This window comes from Nothobranchius furzeri, chromosome 2 (genome assembly GCF_043380555.1).
Source record: "Nothobranchius furzeri strain GRZ-AD chromosome 2, NfurGRZ-RIMD1, whole genome shotgun sequence".
NCBI lineage: Eukaryota > Metazoa > Chordata > Actinopteri > Cyprinodontiformes > Nothobranchiidae > Nothobranchius > Nothobranchius furzeri.
In genome coordinates, this window is record NC_091742.1 from 21518828 (window position 1) to 21536844 (window position 18017).

The following is an 18017-nucleotide window of genomic DNA, read 5'->3' on the forward strand; positions in this document are numbered from 1 at the left end:
CCAGAAACAACATTCAGGGAAAATAAATGGAGCCTGCCTAGTGTTTCCACGGGAATAAGGAAATATGGAGCGAGACTTGTGCCTTGCTGTTTGGTAATTAGTACCTAAACATCCCTGTCCTTGGATCCCATCGCTCACATCCAACATTTCTGCAAGCTGGATAATATACAGCGGAGCATTAATGTCAAACACGTCTGGTCATGGGGCCTGGCGTGCCACATTAATCTGCTGCTGCACTCCCAGTGGATCCACCAGTCGCTGGCCTTGGCTAGGCCACCGTACAGCCTGACACACACACACACACACACACACACACACACACACACACACACACACACACACACACACACACACACACACACACACACACACACACACACACTGACTGCACTTTTAAAGCCATGTTTAGTAAACCTTTTCAGCTCAGGCATAATTTGTGTAAGTTGAGTCGTGCTTTGAGACCTTTGCTGATTAAAATAAACTGGTGCTCTAGAAGGTTTGAGGACCCACCAGAAGCAACACTGTGATCCAATTAAGGGCCAGACCCATAGTTTAAAAAACACTGCCATGCACATCTCCCCTAGAGGAGCAGGTCGTATTTGGCTGCTCCAAACAGTAGATATACTGGGAGAGACTAGTTGCACTAAGATCCATTTAATTCAGTAAGTTCAGTACAACTAAGTTTAATTAATTCTATTTCTCTTTAATTTAGTTTAGTTAAGTTAAACTCTAAGTTCAGTACAGTCCAATTGAACTGATTTTTATTCATTAAAATAATCCATCCATCTATTATCGTCTACTTATCTGGGGTCAGGTCGCGGGGGTAGCAATTTAAGCAGAGAGGCCCAGACTGCCCTCTCTACTGCCACTTGGCCCAGTCCTTCCGGGGAAATCCCAAGGTGTTCCCTGGCCAGCCAAGAGTCATAGTCTCACATGTCCTGGGTCTTCCTTTGAGTCTTCCCTGAGTTTCTCACCTTATCTCTAAGGGGGAGTCCAGACTGTCACAATGGGAGGACCCAAAATGCAGATACCCCAGGATGACACGAGGCAGAAGATGATATAAAGAAAAAATCCTTTATTTGAATGATGAAACAAAAGAATAAATCCAAGGCAGGGAACCAAAAATCCAAAAATGTCCAAGATCAAACACTGAGACACGAGAAGCACAAGTAATACTAGAGATAAGGAACGTGAATACTGACAGAATTACCACAATGGACTGACGCAACACAGAGACAAGACAGGGCTTATATAGACTGGGAGGAGCAATTAGGGAAACAGGTGTGTGGAGTGAGGGCTGGAGGGAAAGCAGATGAATACAATTAACTAAATGGGTAACAGAGCCAGAGGAGGGCAGATAAACCTAAAACTATAAAACACAAAACTAAACCTAAAGACTGAGGGAAGGACTCACACACACACACACACACACACACACACACACACACACACACACACACACACACACACACACACACACACACACACACACACACACACGCACACGCACGCACACACACACACACACACACACACACACACTGACAGACATATATAAACTGAGGTGGGAAGACTAAGAGACATGAATAAAACCAGGAGGGAGCTGGGGACAAAAAGACTGGAGCTACAAGGACACAGAACGTGAAGGAACACCTGGAGGGGCTGGGGATGACTAAATGAACACAGGACATGGGAAGAATGATCTAAAGGGCTGCAAACAGAAGACACAAAAATGAGACGCAGACAAAGGACACATGAGGGCACTTATGAGACACAAAATGGGAACCTAGAGAGGGATGGAGGACACGAGGAGACACATGAGGGAAGACACAGACCATGACACAGACACCCTGTGGAGAAAACTCATTTCAGCAGTTTGCATCCACAATCTCATTTTTTCAGTCACTACCCACAGCTCGTGACCACAGGTAAGGGTAGGAACGTAGGTCAACTGGTAAATCAAGAGTTTTGCCTTCTGGCTCAGCTTCCTTCACCACGACAGACAATAATGGTACAACTTACACATCACAGCACCAATTCGCCTATCAATCTCCTGATCCATCTTTCCCTCACTTGTGAACAAGACTCCTAGATGCTTAAACCCATTTCAGTCCAGTTCAATGGAGTTCAGTTCAATTTATCCCACTTTGATTCCATTCAGTTCAACTGAAGTCACACTGACTGGATTTAGTTCAGTTAAACTGATTCAGTAAAATATTTCTTTTGTCTCAGTTCAGTAAAATTTCTTGATTTGTTTATAATTTGGGTCGGTTAAATTCAGTTTTATTCAACCTAGTTAATTTAAGTTCAGTTCAGTTTGACTATATTCATAAAGATTCATTTCCATTTAAATCAGTTGGAAGATTGATTTAATTTAGATTAGTTTAACTCAGCAAATTCAGTTTAATTTAATGGAAATTCAATAGAATTCAATTTATTTTCCTTCAACTTCAACTTCCTTCGAGTTAGTGTGATGCAATAATGGCAAAGTCTGGGCTGGAAGGATAGGAGAGGTTTTGGTGGGACAGCTCGTACCTTTTCACTAATAAAATTCCTTTTCCAGTCCCTGTTTCATGTTATTCCTGATTTTTGTTAAAGACCGGCATCTGACATCCCCATTAGCCCCATTTACAGAGCAATCTGAGAACCATTAAGCTTAAAAAGGAAGAGTCTAATCAGAATACAGGAACTCTTTGATAGGATGTTTAAAGGAGACAAGTCCTCATCTCTTCCACTCGGAGACGGAGACCATCTCAGATTCCCAGGAAGTCCCCTGACTCCTCTCCGCTTGCCTGTCCTCGGAGCTTTGAGTGGCTTGTGGTGAAGCTTGATGGGGATTATTGATCTGCCTGGCGTGCGCCTGTGGTTTCGACTGAAGACTGACGACCTCACCAGAGACGGTTCTTGGCAAACGGCAGCTCTTCTCTTAGTTACACGGAGGCTGAAGCTGGCCTGCAGACGGGTCTGTTTCAGCTCGGAGTCAGCTGATCATTTTCATGTATGGAGAACTTAAAAAACCAGGGTAAAATTGAGGAAGGAGATAACAATAAACATATCTGATGGGGAGTTTTTGGAGAAGAATCATGTCTGCAGACAGCAGAGCCAAGTGGTACTTATGCTGTTGGTTTGATTTAATGGTTGAGGCTTCAGTTCCAGCCGGGAACCACATGAAATTATCCTCGTCACTGGAGAAGGATGTGGACACCGTGCTAATTATGTGAGATGATGATGTCAGGTATTGATACCTACTAGTGAGTCACACCCTATTTGCTGTGTTCCAATATATAAATAACTGTATTTTAGTGACCCTCAGGTTCACGTGTCGGATACGTCTGGATCCTCAGCAGCCCTCGCACATCCACGCCGTCAGGCGGGCGCTCACTTTATAAATCACTGCGGAAAACTCAGACTTTTACTTTCCAGTCATAAACCATAAAATGAGCCTCTAACACGAGTTATGATCTGTGGTGATGGAGAGGACGAATGTTTGAAGCTGAACCAGACACAATGGTTGGCATCCTGTGCCCTCCGTTTGCCTGCCACCTTCATATGGTCACAGTTATGTGGTGGATTTCCCCAAGAAGCCCCAACTTCATGTCACAGTGGTTGTGCACCATTCAGCAGTGGTTATTGTGGCGGTTCAGTCCTTCAATTAACGCTAAGCTAGGAAAGTTTTAACAGACCCTAGAGCTCTTTTCAGTCCCTCCAGGAAACTGCAGAATTAAGATCGCAGTTATTAATACATGTTCTACCAGTGCCTGTAAATTTAGCCTGCATGTGGAAGGTAGACAAGTCGTCTCGGCCCCCAGCCCTGTTAGACGAAGACGAGTCCAACAACACAAAGTCACTTTTGCTGTCAAAGGTAAGACATCTGCGTATTATCAAAATTAATGAGTAAGACTCGTCATTTCCCACAACACATTCTCACACCCAAGGCGTCAAAATATGACGTGTGTGACCAGGCCTCAATATATGATGATTCGGGATGCCCCAGCGCGTCAGGGGACGACGATCAGGGACACACTGGTTCACGTGGCTCCGCTGGTGTCAATGTATGACGCGCTCGGTCACACGGACATTATTCGACTATTTAACCTTCCCCTCACCCCAATCCTAACCTTAAAGTCCATAAACTGTGACCTTAAGGTTAGGATTGGGGTGAGGGGAAGGTTAAATAGTTCACAAGTAGTTCTAATGTCCGTCTCACCACCGGCGTCGGATACCGACGCTCTGGGACGCTGTGTCAGCTGTTTGTCCCTGATCATCGTCTCCTGACGCGCTGGGGCATCCCGAATCGTCATATATTGAGGCTTGGTCACACGCGTCATATTTAAACGCCTTGGGTGTGAGAATGTGTTGTTTCCCACCCCCTTCTCCTCCGACTAACTTATACTTCCTGAAACAGGAGCATCAGAGCCTTTTTCCCCAGAAAACAACTCAGTAGATGTTCATTCACATCACAGACCACAGCAGATTTGTTTGCAAAAAGACGTTTATGACTCCCTTTTAGGACACGCCCTATTACCGTATTGGCTTTAAAGATAATCTTATAAGATTTTCCTGCCATGTGTGAGGTGTTGAGAGTGATTGTATCTGCTTGGAAGGATGTCGGGACCGCTCTGGTCACAAATCTGGGATGTTAAACCCTTTGGGCCTTAGGCAGGACATGCCCACACTTTATTGAGTATATTTCTGTAACTCCAAGGCCTATTCGATTAATTTTGGTCTAATTTCAAAAGGAACTGTTGTGGGATTTGTTGAGATGGGTAAGTGTTAGTATATGTGTCACTGATTAAGTGTAAATGAAAATGAAACATTGTAATACATTTTTTTTCTATTCCGCCTGAAAAAATAATTGATTTCAGGATGAATGCCTCGTTTAAACAAAAGGCAGCAGTATCTTCAAACCTCGGTGACTTCATAGTTGTACATCTTGACATTAGCCGTTTTAAAGTTTGAGCATGATAAAGTGAAGAACAATAGGAAGTTCTCTTGGGACGTCAGTGTTTACGTTTTTTGCCTATAATTCGGTTATTTTGGATGTCTGGAGGAGGATTCAGCGAAGCAGATGGATCATTCTTACTGTGTGGTCGATAGTTCGGCCCGTGTGAGGCTTGATAAAAAGTTTTATCGGAATTTCCTCCGTAAACAACCGCAAAATACGAAAGAGATGATAGGAGGCGATCCGGACTCTCCAAAGAAAGCCTGGACTCCTGCAGCAACGGACAGTTTTGAGGCTCATTTAGTTCACGGTAAGTCCTTGTGACTAAGTTTTAGTTAGAGAAGATGTTTTTAAAAACATTCATCTTCATGTATTTGTCACAAAGTGGAAAAGTTTGGATTTAGTTTAAGTTGCATGATTTGTGTTTTATTGTTGACATGCTTATTTTGTGTTTTGAATGGTTTTTCCCTTTGTGGTACCTCCCAGAGACACTAATTAGGACAGATGGGAACAGGTGTGGAATGCCCACAGGTGCAATGGACTCAAAACGAGGTATAAAAGGAACCAAGGAAAGAGTCCAGAAGAGCAGCAGACACCAGAGACATGCATGACATCTAAGAGTAAGAGACGCACCCTGGACGGTGACGTCTCTGGCAAGGACACGAACGCCCGACCACCCTGAAATGCAGATCGGCACCTGGAGCACCATCCCAGGATGTGGACAAGCGACTAAGTGAGGAGGACTGTGGGTTGCCCTGTCCTGCCCAATGTGAGTGGCGCAATTTTGGTGCTGGTGCCTCTGCATCTTGTTAGGGCCTTGGGCCGAGGAGGGCGTGATGTGTCCAAGGAGCGGAGCTGTGCCAGGGGCTGCGGAGAGACTGGCGGTGGGCGCAGCAGCCAGCGGGAGAGGGGACGACGCTGGAGCCATGGTGGCAGCACAGACAGGTTGCTGCAGGAGGTTGACTTTGTGCCTGCCAGCCAAAGGACAAGGTGGAGCAGACTGGGTCCCAGCTACGTGGGTCAACACTGTCCGCGGAGCCAAGAGGTGGCTCCTTGTACTGGACACCGTCCCTCCCCTGGTGATGCACAGGATGTTTTAGACTGTCTAGCGTGGAGAATCCAAATCCTTACATCATCAAATTACAAAACTGATTTAAAATCTTGCAGTGTGAACCAGACATTTATTATTTATTTTTTCCGTGTCCTGTCTGGCTGTAAAGCAATCAGAATTTGATGTCTGAGTGTCGACGACAAGCCTTACAGTTTTACACTCACAGGTGGAGCGGTATAGCTTCAGCTAAAATGCCTCGTCTGATACCAAAACTTTATCGTAAATATTTCGGGGCTGCGCAGTGGCGCAGTGGTTAGAGCTGTTGCCTTGCAGCAAGAAGGTCCTGGGTTCGCTTCCCGGCCTGGGATCTTTCTGCATGGAGTTAGCATGTTCTCCCTGTGCAAGCGTGGTTCTCTCCGGGTACTCCGGCTTCCTCCCACAGTCCAAAAACATGACTGTTAGGTTGATTGGTCTGTCTAAATTGTCCTTAGGTGTGTGTGTGTGTGTGTGTGTGTGTGTGTGTGTGTGTGTGTGTGTGTATGATTGTTTGTTCTGTGTGTCTCTGTGTTGCCCTGCAATGGACTGGCACTTTGTCCAGCGTGTACCCCGCCTGATTGCCCATTGACCACTGGAGACCGGTTCATGTTCTTCTAGTCGGAATTTCGGAGTTCCGAGGAGAAAGCGAACGCACCATTAGTGAAACGGAAGCTAACAAATCAAGCTAATGCCAGACATTTTATTTACCTACCGGAACTGCTCTGTTTACAACTTGCTTGCAGCGACCAATGACATAACGCTCTTGCGCATGCGCAGCTGTCAAGGCAAGTTCTCAGTGTGAAGGACGGGTACCGAAACGAAGCACGTTTCAAATGAAGTGAATCGGTGCTCGGTCTGTACTGTGGAATTCGGTCGGTACCTTAAAAAGTACCGAATTCGGTACCCATCCCTAATGACGATGTATAACAGTAACCATGTTTGCGTAAAACATATGGTAATAATTCATAGTGCATTTAGTACCAACCGCAGCCTTAGTTAACCAGGCATTTAAACACACCTGTAGGCCTGGTAGTAAATAGAGAAGTTATCCCAGAATTTCACCTGCTATAAAATAAATATTTTCATAAATTAAAGTGCACAGTTGCCATGTTGTTGAAAAAGTTTAGAAACGCTGCAACTTTATGAGAAAACTGTGTGAAAGTCAGACAATTTAAACTTAACGATCACTGAAATTTCAAAAGATCTGATTAATAATAATTTTATATTATTACCTAGCAAAGTATAAATACTTTGTTTTGCACAAATACTTAATCCAGACACAGTTAAGCTGCAGCATTCAGCCTCTGTTGAGTGATGGTGAGTTTCTGATGGTGTGTAAAGAACAAAGAGACCTTTTGTCTGAGTTTGGTCGCTGTCCATGGTCCTGACACTCACATCTTTACAGTCTCTTGTCCTTGCTGTCAGGCTGTGTGGCCGGTATCAGATGGCATAATCTGTGCTCCATTAAATATAGACAATTCAGTTTTCATAAGAGCACCCTCTGATTAGCAAATGGCTTCACGGAGTCCAGAGTTTCCAAAGCGAGCTGTAGACACACGCAGCCTTTAATCTGGTGATGAATGGATTCTGGTGCCGGCCACCTCACAGCCGCACCGTGTCTGCACAGTTCTGGGCTGTTGCCTGGATGCAGCCAGCCTGCCAGCTGATCGTTTCTTTTACTACAGGTCGAAAGACGAGTTGTAAGTTAGAAACCAACCGACTTTTCATCTGTGGCATTCATCTGTGAAGGGAAAAGCTCCTTGTGCAGCCTGTGGAGGGAAACATATGGAGGACCGCAGCCGTTCTGTGAACATAACAGCACAGCCACATCCAGAACTGCTTTTGAGCTGAGCTGGAAACCTCATAGGTAACTGCAATTACACCCCCCCCCCCCCTCCCCCCTCACCACCCCCCATCTTCAGCAGATCTCTATGGTTTTCAATGAAAGCCACTAGAGTGCGCCAAAGTACACAATTCTTGTTGCTGCAGTTTTAAAAATCCCTCAGGAGCTGAAGGGATGTTGACAATTAGAATCACTTTTGAGCTTTTTAGCTCAGACTGAGTCTTCCTCTGAGACTTTTTTGGGGGGGCTGTCGACTGAAGCACAGATGTAATCAGATTACAGAGGTTCAGGGAGGTCCAAGCTTCGTGCTGATTCAACACATTAACCCCCCATACTCCCCCACCAACCAAAAGGGCAGCCCATGAGAGCGGCATTTATTCTGGGAGTAAATGAGAAATCAAGATTCTCTTTCACACACACACACACACACACACACACACACACACACACACACACACACACACACACACACACACACACACACACACACACGCGCACACACACACACACACACACACACACACACACACACACACACACACACACACACACACACACCGGCTTGTTAGTGAAGGCGGAAACACTGGAGATACATGTGTCTGGGAATGAGACGGGGCCCTGGAGGCTCACTTCCCGCCTCAGCAGCTCTTATGAAATGTCTGTAGAGGTCATGTAAACAGTTTGCATGGGGCATCAGCTGTTTATGTGCGTTTTCTGCCTTTAAACACAATGATTCCCACAATTCTCTAATCTCCCTTCAAATTCTTGTTCCTATTCCCCTTAAATTGCATAATCTCCTGAAGGGAGAGCATTGCAGCTGAACAACTCGGGATGAAATTCAGATGTGCATCCTCTCTGGGATCACGTTAATTCAGTGGCTTTCACTAAACAAGCCTGTCTCCGTGCTGAGGCCTCTCCCGTGTGTGCAGGACATTATGCTAATTTCCTGGGTGTCTGGGTTCCGCCGCTCCTCTGCAGTTCATTGCTGTAATTGCTAGAAACGGCTGAGAACTTCAAGAATGTGAACCTGAAACTAGCAGGAACCCCTTTTTTCTTCTTCAATCCAATCCATACTCAGGGCAATCCGGAGAATGCTCCCGAATCTGAGCGTTAACAAAACATGTGGAGATGGTGTAGATCTGACACACACACACACACACACACACACACACACACACACACACACACACACACACACACACACACACACACACACACACACACACACACACACACACACACACACACACACACACACACACACACACACACACTGAGATTGGCTCTATTATGTCTCGGAATAATGTAAAACAGCTTCCCTGGTTCTCCCCGCTCCTGCTCCTGTCTCCGTCTCTTCGGTTTCACAGAGGACCTTTGAAATGCAGCCATGGCGGTGGTTGTCTGGCGGTGCGCTCAGGGGAGAGTGGGGTCCAAGCTGCATACTCCACCCCATCCAAAGACAACGCCGGTGCAGACAGAGGGGCAGACGAGAGATGACACCACTACTTGTGCTCTGAGATCTGCTTGGTGGTAGTCTCGGTCAAGATTGTGAAAGGAGCTTGGAGAATTGGGAGTTCGCTTAATTGGATTTCTGATGGGCGAATGTTTTCCAAGCACCCAGAAAAGAAGGCAGGGGCCAAATTGTTTTTAAATTAAAGACGTGAAACAAATGTAGCTGCTTTCCATTGCGGTTTCAACTTTATTTTGTTTTGTTCCAGAGCTGGAGCATCAACACAGACTCACTTACAGGTCCAGTCGGCATAGGCTCAGTGCAGGTGGACCCCCACCGTGGGTCACCAAAAATTACACAGGGAATCTCGAGATGACTTCCAGAAGCTGAGACGTTTGGGAATTTGATCTAAACACAGTGAGGACGACCTGTTGACTGAGCATCAGAAGGATAAAGGAAGTTTATTTGAACGTGACGTCGATGTTAGCGCCTGACAAGTTAGTGTGTTCCACTGGGATTTGAACCCACAGCCACTTCAGAGAATCAACCCGGTAAGCAGCTGTTGAGGATTGTGAGTGGAAATGTCAGCAGATGTCACTCCTGTCAGATAAAAAGAGAAAATGGAGGCTGATCACCAGAACTGGACCAGAAGGGACTGGAAGCACCTTTCCTAATCTGGATTTCAACCGTAACATTCAGATGGTCGAGTCAGAATTTGATACCACCAACATGAAAACAGGGATCCATCCTGGATTGGATCAAGAAGAAATGTTTCTCAGTCCCACCTGAGCCGACCTGGTTATTGTTGCTGACCACGTGCATCCCTTTATGACCCTATAATCCTATTTCAGTAAAATTATATGTTTCTTTTTTATTTCTAAAGGTAAATAAAAGAAATGAAAGAAACCCATCAGATTATAATTCACTCAAAGAAAGTTAAGAATGTAGAACATACGTAAATGCTAATAACAATATAACATTTTACCAATAACAAAAGTAAAAAAAGAGACATTCCTTGACTCTGTAGCCGTCAAACCCAACATTCGCTGATCAAAGGGAATTCGCCGTTTTGTTGAAACAAAAATAATGAGCTTAAGCAGAAAAGATAAGTTACAAAATACCAATTTTATTCTTACAATAAACAAAATGTACAATCACAATGCCAATTTCACTCACTGTTGTCAGGTCTGTTTGTCCCTTAGAAATAGAAAAGAACTGATGAAACGTACCAGCAAAATCCAACAGCAGCTGTTAGATTCAATTTCCTGACCAAAGTTCATGAGAATAAAAATAGAAATAAACACGTAAACTTTACATATGAGCAAGAAAGAAGTACAATTCCTGGATATTATACATGTAGATCCTTAAATAACACAAGTTTTTTTTATGACTTTTCTTTTAAAAATCCAACATTTAAAATGCTTTTGATGGCGAAAGGAATAAAAGCAGAACAGAGGCAGAGTGGGATGTCAGTGCTGCGTAACGTGTAAACAGATTTTAATTCCAGTTCCTGTCCAGCTCCAAAAGAAAGCAGAAAACAAGGTAATGGAAGATAAATTAAATGTTGAAAACACCATAAAATATTTAAATTTTTATTCATAAATCATAATAGCTACATTTTTTTTAGTTTGTCTGAGGCAGTCAGGACACTTTTAAGTTCAGTTTCTTTGGAGTTTGGAACATCCTGAGTGCAAATTTTAAACTTTAAGCTCTCATTTAGTGATTTTATCAGTTAATTTCTTTTTCAGTTGGGTCAATTTATCACCAACAAGAGCTGAAAAGCAAAAGAAAACTGAAAAAAAGGGTTTCTTCTTTGTTTTTAAACAAAAAACAGCTCTGTGAGTTCAGATTCAACTCCTATGTAAACGCATGGTCTGTCCAAGTTTGTGTGTGTGTGTGTGTGTGTGTGTGTGTGTGTGTGGCGGCAGGACCAAAACCACGAGCTCTGCTGGCAGCCAGCCGCAAGTGCTGCTAGAAATAAAACAAGAAATAAGTGCTTTTATGAAACAAACAGACACAAAGCTCCTGTCGCTTTTTGGTCACCAGTTTGCTGCCAGCAGCTGAATCCAATCACCTCCTTTATTTGTGTTTTTTTGCACTTTTTCCTTAAAGAATCTCCCAAAGTCTTGGTGAATATGAACCCAGAGCATCCAAGACTTTTTAAATCAAAACAAAACTAGAGATAAATGTAACTCGGAATGTTCTTTTTTTGTCTTAAAGACGGAAAAAAAGTGAAACAACTGGAGAATCTTTCTTCACGCATACAAAAGCTAGAATAGACTTGGCATGTGTAAGCTGTAATCCTGAGCAAGCTTTCAGCCAGGCTGCGCATGAAGGGAAAAATAAAAATGCAGATTTTGCAAATCCGCGAGATGATCGGAGCAAAATTCCAGTCCTGAGGAGTTCATGTAACACAACCAGACCTTAGAAAGCCCCACCGGATGCTTTAAAGTGCACCACTGGACTTCTGACTTTGAAAAGGACTACAACTATATAAGTGCACGTTTGACAAGACGGAATAAAAAAATGAAGCAAAAAGTCCTTAAATGATGACGATTTCTCCCAAACTGAAGCCGTTTTTACCGATCGGTTACCGAGAGGCACACTGCAAGTGATCGCTGAATAAATACCGACGCCTTTCACGCACACGTTGGCCTCCGAACGAGTCAAACCGAAACCTCCATCATGCCGCAATACTCTTTGGAAATTATATTTCATAAGGATTAAAAATCTTTGGGTGCTACAACAGAAAACCAAATAAATCTTAAATTACCTATAAAAAAATTAACTTAGTCATTTAGACGCATCAAAAATATTCAGATTACACTCCTTCGACTCAAGTTTCAAATACAATACATAATTTATGGCTTCATAAGTTAAAAACGCTTCAATCTACATCAAAGTTTCACCCACAATGTACAAGATAAATTAACTGTCTCTAAGCAACAAGGATTGTCAAAACTGTCTCATCTGCTACTCAGTGCTTAACTTGCATGGTGATATTGTTGTCATACAAAAACATGCTCTGCATAAAACAATCAAACAAACAAAAAGCGGTAAGGAAGTAGAAACTCTGTACAAAAGAGGCAGAAAGCATCCCTCAGCTGGTGGATTAAAAACAGAGAAGCGTCTCAGCTGCAAGTAAACCGTTGCAGCGAGAACGACTCCCTTCGTAGCGCCGCGGTCAAAACACATTCCAGGAAGACAAGTCGGCACAAGTCTGCTCTTCTTTTTCATCTCTGCTGTATTTCTAAGCAGCAGATAGCCGGCAAGGCCTGAAAAAAAATCCGCTTTTTTTTTGGTTTTGTGCTTTCAGACGTCAGTCGACTTTTAATACGGCCTCCAGACCGCCTCGTCCATCCTGCCTCCGGGGTTCAGAACAGTTGGGGAGTTACTGTGGCTCCCATCCCCGTCCACCCCTCCTTCTGTCTGGGTGGGGAGGTTGGGGTTCACCAGGGAGGTGCCCGTGGAGGCGCTAGTGCAAGGTGGGATCATCCGAGAAGGCGAGCGATCCCCGCCAGGGACCATGCTGAACTGGTAGGAGTTGGATGACGCCCCGTAGTAGAGATAGGGCGTGCTGCTGGTCTGGAAGGGTCCACTCTGGCTCTGGGTGGAGCCCGGGTAGGGCGGGGGTAGGTAGTGGTAGTGGGCGCTGCCGAGCGACATGGCCGAAGTGACGGGTGGCGAATACGTGAAGGTGGGCGGGTAGTGCATGCGGGGGCTGGAGAAGCGGCTGTCAGCGATGGAGGAAAGGCTCGGGAACTGGCGCTCGAACTGACCCGGGAATGGGCTCAGGTCTGAGGAGCCTGCAACACACACACACACACACACACACACACACACACACACACACACACACACACACACACACACACACACACACACACACACACACACACACACACACACACACACGTTATGATGGCATCCTTTAAGTGTGTCAGGAATTAAAACTTAAATCAATGACTTAGGGAAGTTGTTTGAAACCAGATATGTGAATGAACCGGTGTGGATAAAATGATCCGTTAAATTCATCACTTTCTGCAGCGTTTCACTCTCCTGCATTTCCCATGCACACCGCTGCCCCTCCGTGTGTGTCGGTGCATGTTTATGTGCATCCATATAATTGTTTATGCATGCAAATGTGTGTGCAAATGGTGTGTGTGTGTGTGAATACTGTATGCACATAAAAAAGCAGTTGGGATGAATCAGGAGCTGCACATGTGGAAACACTTTGCGCAGAAACAGTTTCCATGAGATCCATAATGAGGCAGGGCTGAGCTCTGATGTGGCTCCTCTCCTCGCCTCCCATCGGCTCCGGCGTCTGCGTGTGTGTGTGTGAGTCCAGAGCTGAGAAGGAGCTGCTCCATCTCACCCTTCGTTCCTCTTTTCACTTCATCCCTTAAACAATACCCAAAAACCACTAACTGGCTGTGGCGAGCTTCGCCAGGAGTTGAAGGAGAATAGGAGGTCCTCGTCTTCCTCCTCCTCCAACATCCCCCTCCTTCCCTTCATCCTCTTGGTGGTTTAGTGCAGCCATGGAGCTCTTATCATAAATCACCAGGCGTCTTCCGTGTCACCATGTCTGCTCCGAGAGGAGGAGGAGGAGGGCGCAGTGTTTATGTGCAGGGAGGGATTGCGAAGTTGGGTTTGTCGCTAGCGTCAGATAGCATATGCTGCAAATTAAAGCCTTTAAACTTCCTATTTTCCATCCGTTTGATTCCGACAGGAATAGTGGGCGATTGTGGAAAAAGAAGTGTGACTTTAGTTGTTCGGCTCTTCGTTTCTCACTTTGAAGATGAAACGTTGTTAGCGGAAAGGAGACCACCGTGTTTGTTTGGAAACATCACTTCCGAGGGGAGGCGTCACGACTCCAGCCGATGAACATTCTGCAAAAGCTTCTCGGGAAATTGAACTTCTCAGCAGCTGGATTGTTTCAGGTTGCAAACGGAGCATCTACGGCGGCGTGCTCCTCACCGTGGCGAGGTGTCAGCGTGACCTCTGCAGATCCCAGAGCCTCAGGCGTGCTAAGCACAGGTGTCAATCTGGTGCAGAGGCTCGTGTCTGCGCGTGCACAATCGCCCGTCCACACGTGTCACCCGGAGAACAAACACGCATGAGATGAAAGCTGCATGGGGAAAAGGAGCGGGTGGGGGTGGGGGGCTACCGAGCTAATCAGAGCTGACAGGGCAGCTGGCTGGACTTTAAACCTCTTCTGATGCAGAGTCACACGGCTGCATCGCTTAATCACTCGCCCTCACTTACCACGCGCGCACGCACACACACACACACAGAGCAGAGTGTGTTAGCTCAAGGAAACAGAAAAAGTTAGACGGTTCTCCTAGCTGTGAGTCAAACAGGTGTAGGGGACACAGATGCTGCCATTACTCCTAAGAGGAATACCCAGAATGCTTTGGGAGAGCGGCAGTAAAGACATTAAATTTTTCGACCCTGTTATTTTCCCTGGCCTGTTATTACCCATACCCCTCTTGGATCAAAAAACGTGATTTATTAAAATCTCCACGTGAGAACAAGCTCAGCAGCATTTTTTAGATCGAGTTCAGTGGTTTGGATTTGTTAATGAACTGGCTGTGAGGCGGAGGAGTACCTGGCAATCGTCTGGGCACGTCGCTGATGGCTGGCAGGCCCGTGCTACGGCTGGAGGAGAGGGGGGTGGTGGAGTGCACCGAAGGGGACGCCATGGGACTCAGGTAGGACGGGTACGTCTGTTCATACGACCAGGAAGGAGAGGACTGGGACTGGCGAGGGTCTAATGGGGGAGAGGTGAAGCAAGGGGGAGGAAAGAAAGGAAAGGACAGCAGGAGAAAGAGACATGCATGTTCAGATAATCCAGCTATAATCTGACAGTTACAGACATCCCGCTGCACGGATGACCCTGCTGTGTAGCCTCCTCCTTAATGACACATCTAGTGTTTACCTCGGACCAGACCGTCCCCCTGTTTGCTTCATGAACGTCTCGCTGGGACCCAGCCAGACTCTAACACAGCGGCTACACGCTACGCCGTTGTTGTGACTGCACAATCGCACGGAGTGGGGGGAGTATGTGTGTGTGTGTGAGTGATGCTCAGAAACCAGCTACAAAGTTTTGGAACGTCATCGTAAAAATGGCTGAAGGAGACAGAAACTGGAACTCTGGATGTTGAAGCTTGTTAATATGTTGCGGCAATCCAACAAATTAGGGATTAAATAATAAATAAATCAGATAAAAATATTACATTTTGTGTAGTAAACATTAAAATGGGATGGTTCAGATCTTTTGCATTGGGGTTAACTTCCTACCTGCTGGAGAAAGCTTTTTTTTGAACATCCTCAGTTTGGAGAAATAGAGATTAGTTGTGGTCAGACTGACGAGTGTTTTAGTTAAACAGCGTTTATAGAGAGACACGTCAACTTGAACTTAAGATAAAGTGTTTGAAACAAAGGTGAGCATAATTCAAACCTTGCCTGGAAGAGCAGGAAAGGAACAGGTGAGGTAATGAGGGCTGCATTCCAATCCTGTGGCCGTTCATGCTCCTTCTAAATGGAACGTGGCACTCATTAAAGCACCTGTGCTTTCCCCGCTGAGCCAAGAACAGAGGTTTAGAACGTGCTTTAGTTGAAAACTATTGCATTCGAAGAGCTGTCAGCAACAGGTAGATCCGACCGGTTTGCTTCAGGTTCGTATGTGAAGCACTTTAATTATGATAGAATCACATTTTATTCAGTCTCATTAGATTATATTATATGAAATAATAAAAAAAAACTATTTAACATTAGATTATATTAGGTTAGATAATAAAATATGTAAATGAATGCTTTGTTGAACTGAAACAGGTTTTCTGCTGAACTTTTGCTCAGTTTTTTCATTTTTATGAAGTTTTTGCTATTTTTCTATTGAATTTTTCACATTTATGATGAACAAACAAACAAATAAAAAAGATAAAGAATGGCAATTGTAAACACATTTTGGTGAAAAATAAAATAACTTGTCTGTCATGGAAACAGGCATTTGCAAAAGCAGAGCAAACTAAATCTGAATGCTTTCCAATCATCTTTTCTTCAGGCAGAAGTCTCAGCATGGACAACAAAGCTTTTAGGCTTCTAGGCTCAGTAACACATTTAGTCATCTTGTTTTTGTAACATGCCCGAAACACCTCCCCAGGGGAGGCGTCCTGACCAGATGCCCAAACCACCTCAACCGACTCCTTTCGATCCGGAGGAGCAGCGGTTCTACTCCGAGTCCCTCCTGAATGTCCGAGCTCCTCACCTTATCTCTACGGCTGAGCCCGGCCACCCTACGGAGGACACTCACTTCAGCCGCTTGTATCCGCGATCTCGTTCTTTCGGTCATTGTCGCCACATTAAACCATATTAAAGTATTCTGAACCTGACTAAAACAAAATGTGGAGCAAAAACTAAAATATAACCCTTAAGTAACATTTAAGGATCAAATTTAGTTAAAAATTCTCTGCTCACGTCTGTTTTCATCGCTAATAGCTCCATATCAAACCATTCGGTTCACAGATCACCCCCCACACCGCAGTGTGACACTCAGCCACGCGGTGTAACCATGCCTCAAATCGCCCCCCTTTAGCAGCACTACAAAGCAGAGGAACTCAGAGTTAAGTGACCACACGTGACAGGGCTCCAGATATGCGAGCGATCGGGTGGCAGCCGTGCCCGGCCGTGAGAGATGGTGTTACATCCTAAAGCTGACGGATGGAGTGATGGATACAATCTGAACGTAACGCGCTCTGCTGCCACTCCAGTTCAGGTTTGGTGTTGCACACACTCTGCAAACATCTCTCAGTTTTTACTTTCTGATTCTAAATGACAACAAACCTATTTTTACTGTCTGTTTTTGCACAATGGCTACATCATTTGATATATTTCTAAAACAATACCTGCTGACACATCAATGAAGAATCATCGCCCCAAAGTGCTTTTTAGATTAAAACTTCCAAAAGCACGGTATGGATGAGGGTCTAATTTTATAGCACAACGTTTAAAGTAAGCCGTGGCAGTGAAGCCCCCAGAGATCCTACCCATTAATCCTGCAGGACATGTGATTATCGATTCTTCTTGGCTCACCCGTTATCTGCGTCTGACCCCGTGGGTTGAAGGAGTTGGCGGCTGTGTTGAGAGTTGGTCGGGGGCTTTGGGTGGGAACCGTCACCCTCATCCTCTCCAGCTCGCTGAGGCGGTCCGAGAACAGCCCGGCTTTGGGGGGGTCCTCCAGCTTCTGACGATGCCCTGCACAGAACAGAAGCAGGAAAATATCAAATCAGCTACTGTCTAAGAAAAAAAAAAGAATTAAAAGGGAAAGAAATGAGCCTTTTGTTGATGAATGCGACTACATTCTTTATACTGCTGTTAGTCAATAAAATTACTTTTTAATAATCTAAACATTTTACATAAAAAATGTCAGTAAAATAGATTAAAAAGATTATTTTAAACACAAATATCCCTCCCATTATGGTTTATCCCTTCCTAGTCTTAACTTTGGGCCATGCATAGCAGCTTTTGGGTAGAAATCTTTATCCAGCAGGCTGGGTCAAACCAAAAACCCAAACCAGGTCTGAACAGCTCTATATGATCCAGTTATCAGGCAACAAATACATCCAAACTGGGTTGTCCTTGCTGCTTTCAGGCTAACGATGCTTCGATTTGAAGCTGCAAATCTTGCTGAATGGAA

At 44.9% G+C, this 18017-nt stretch overlaps 1 protein-coding gene across 4 annotated transcripts in view; it reads right to left on the reverse strand.

Moving 5' to 3' along the window:
- Window positions 1–10428: 10428 nt before the first annotated feature.
- runx2b (RUNX family transcription factor 2b) overlaps window positions 10429–18017 on the reverse strand; it is a 59752-nt gene continuing 52163 nt past the window's right edge. For 2 of the 4 annotated variants that reach the window (XM_015948178.3, XM_054748419.2), the window contains 3 exons: window positions 17414–17575; window positions 14931–15092; window positions 10429–13128 (listed from right to left, as the gene is read on the reverse strand). In XM_015948178.3, the coding sequence (XP_015803664.1) occupies window positions 12653–13128; window positions 14931–15092; window positions 17414–17575 (800 nt within the window). In that variant the 3' untranslated portion in view covers window positions 10429–12652. The remainder of the gene's footprint in view (window positions 13129–14930; window positions 15093–17413; window positions 17576–18017) is intronic. The other 2 variants (XM_015948180.3, XM_015948181.3) reach the window with 1 other exon arrangement.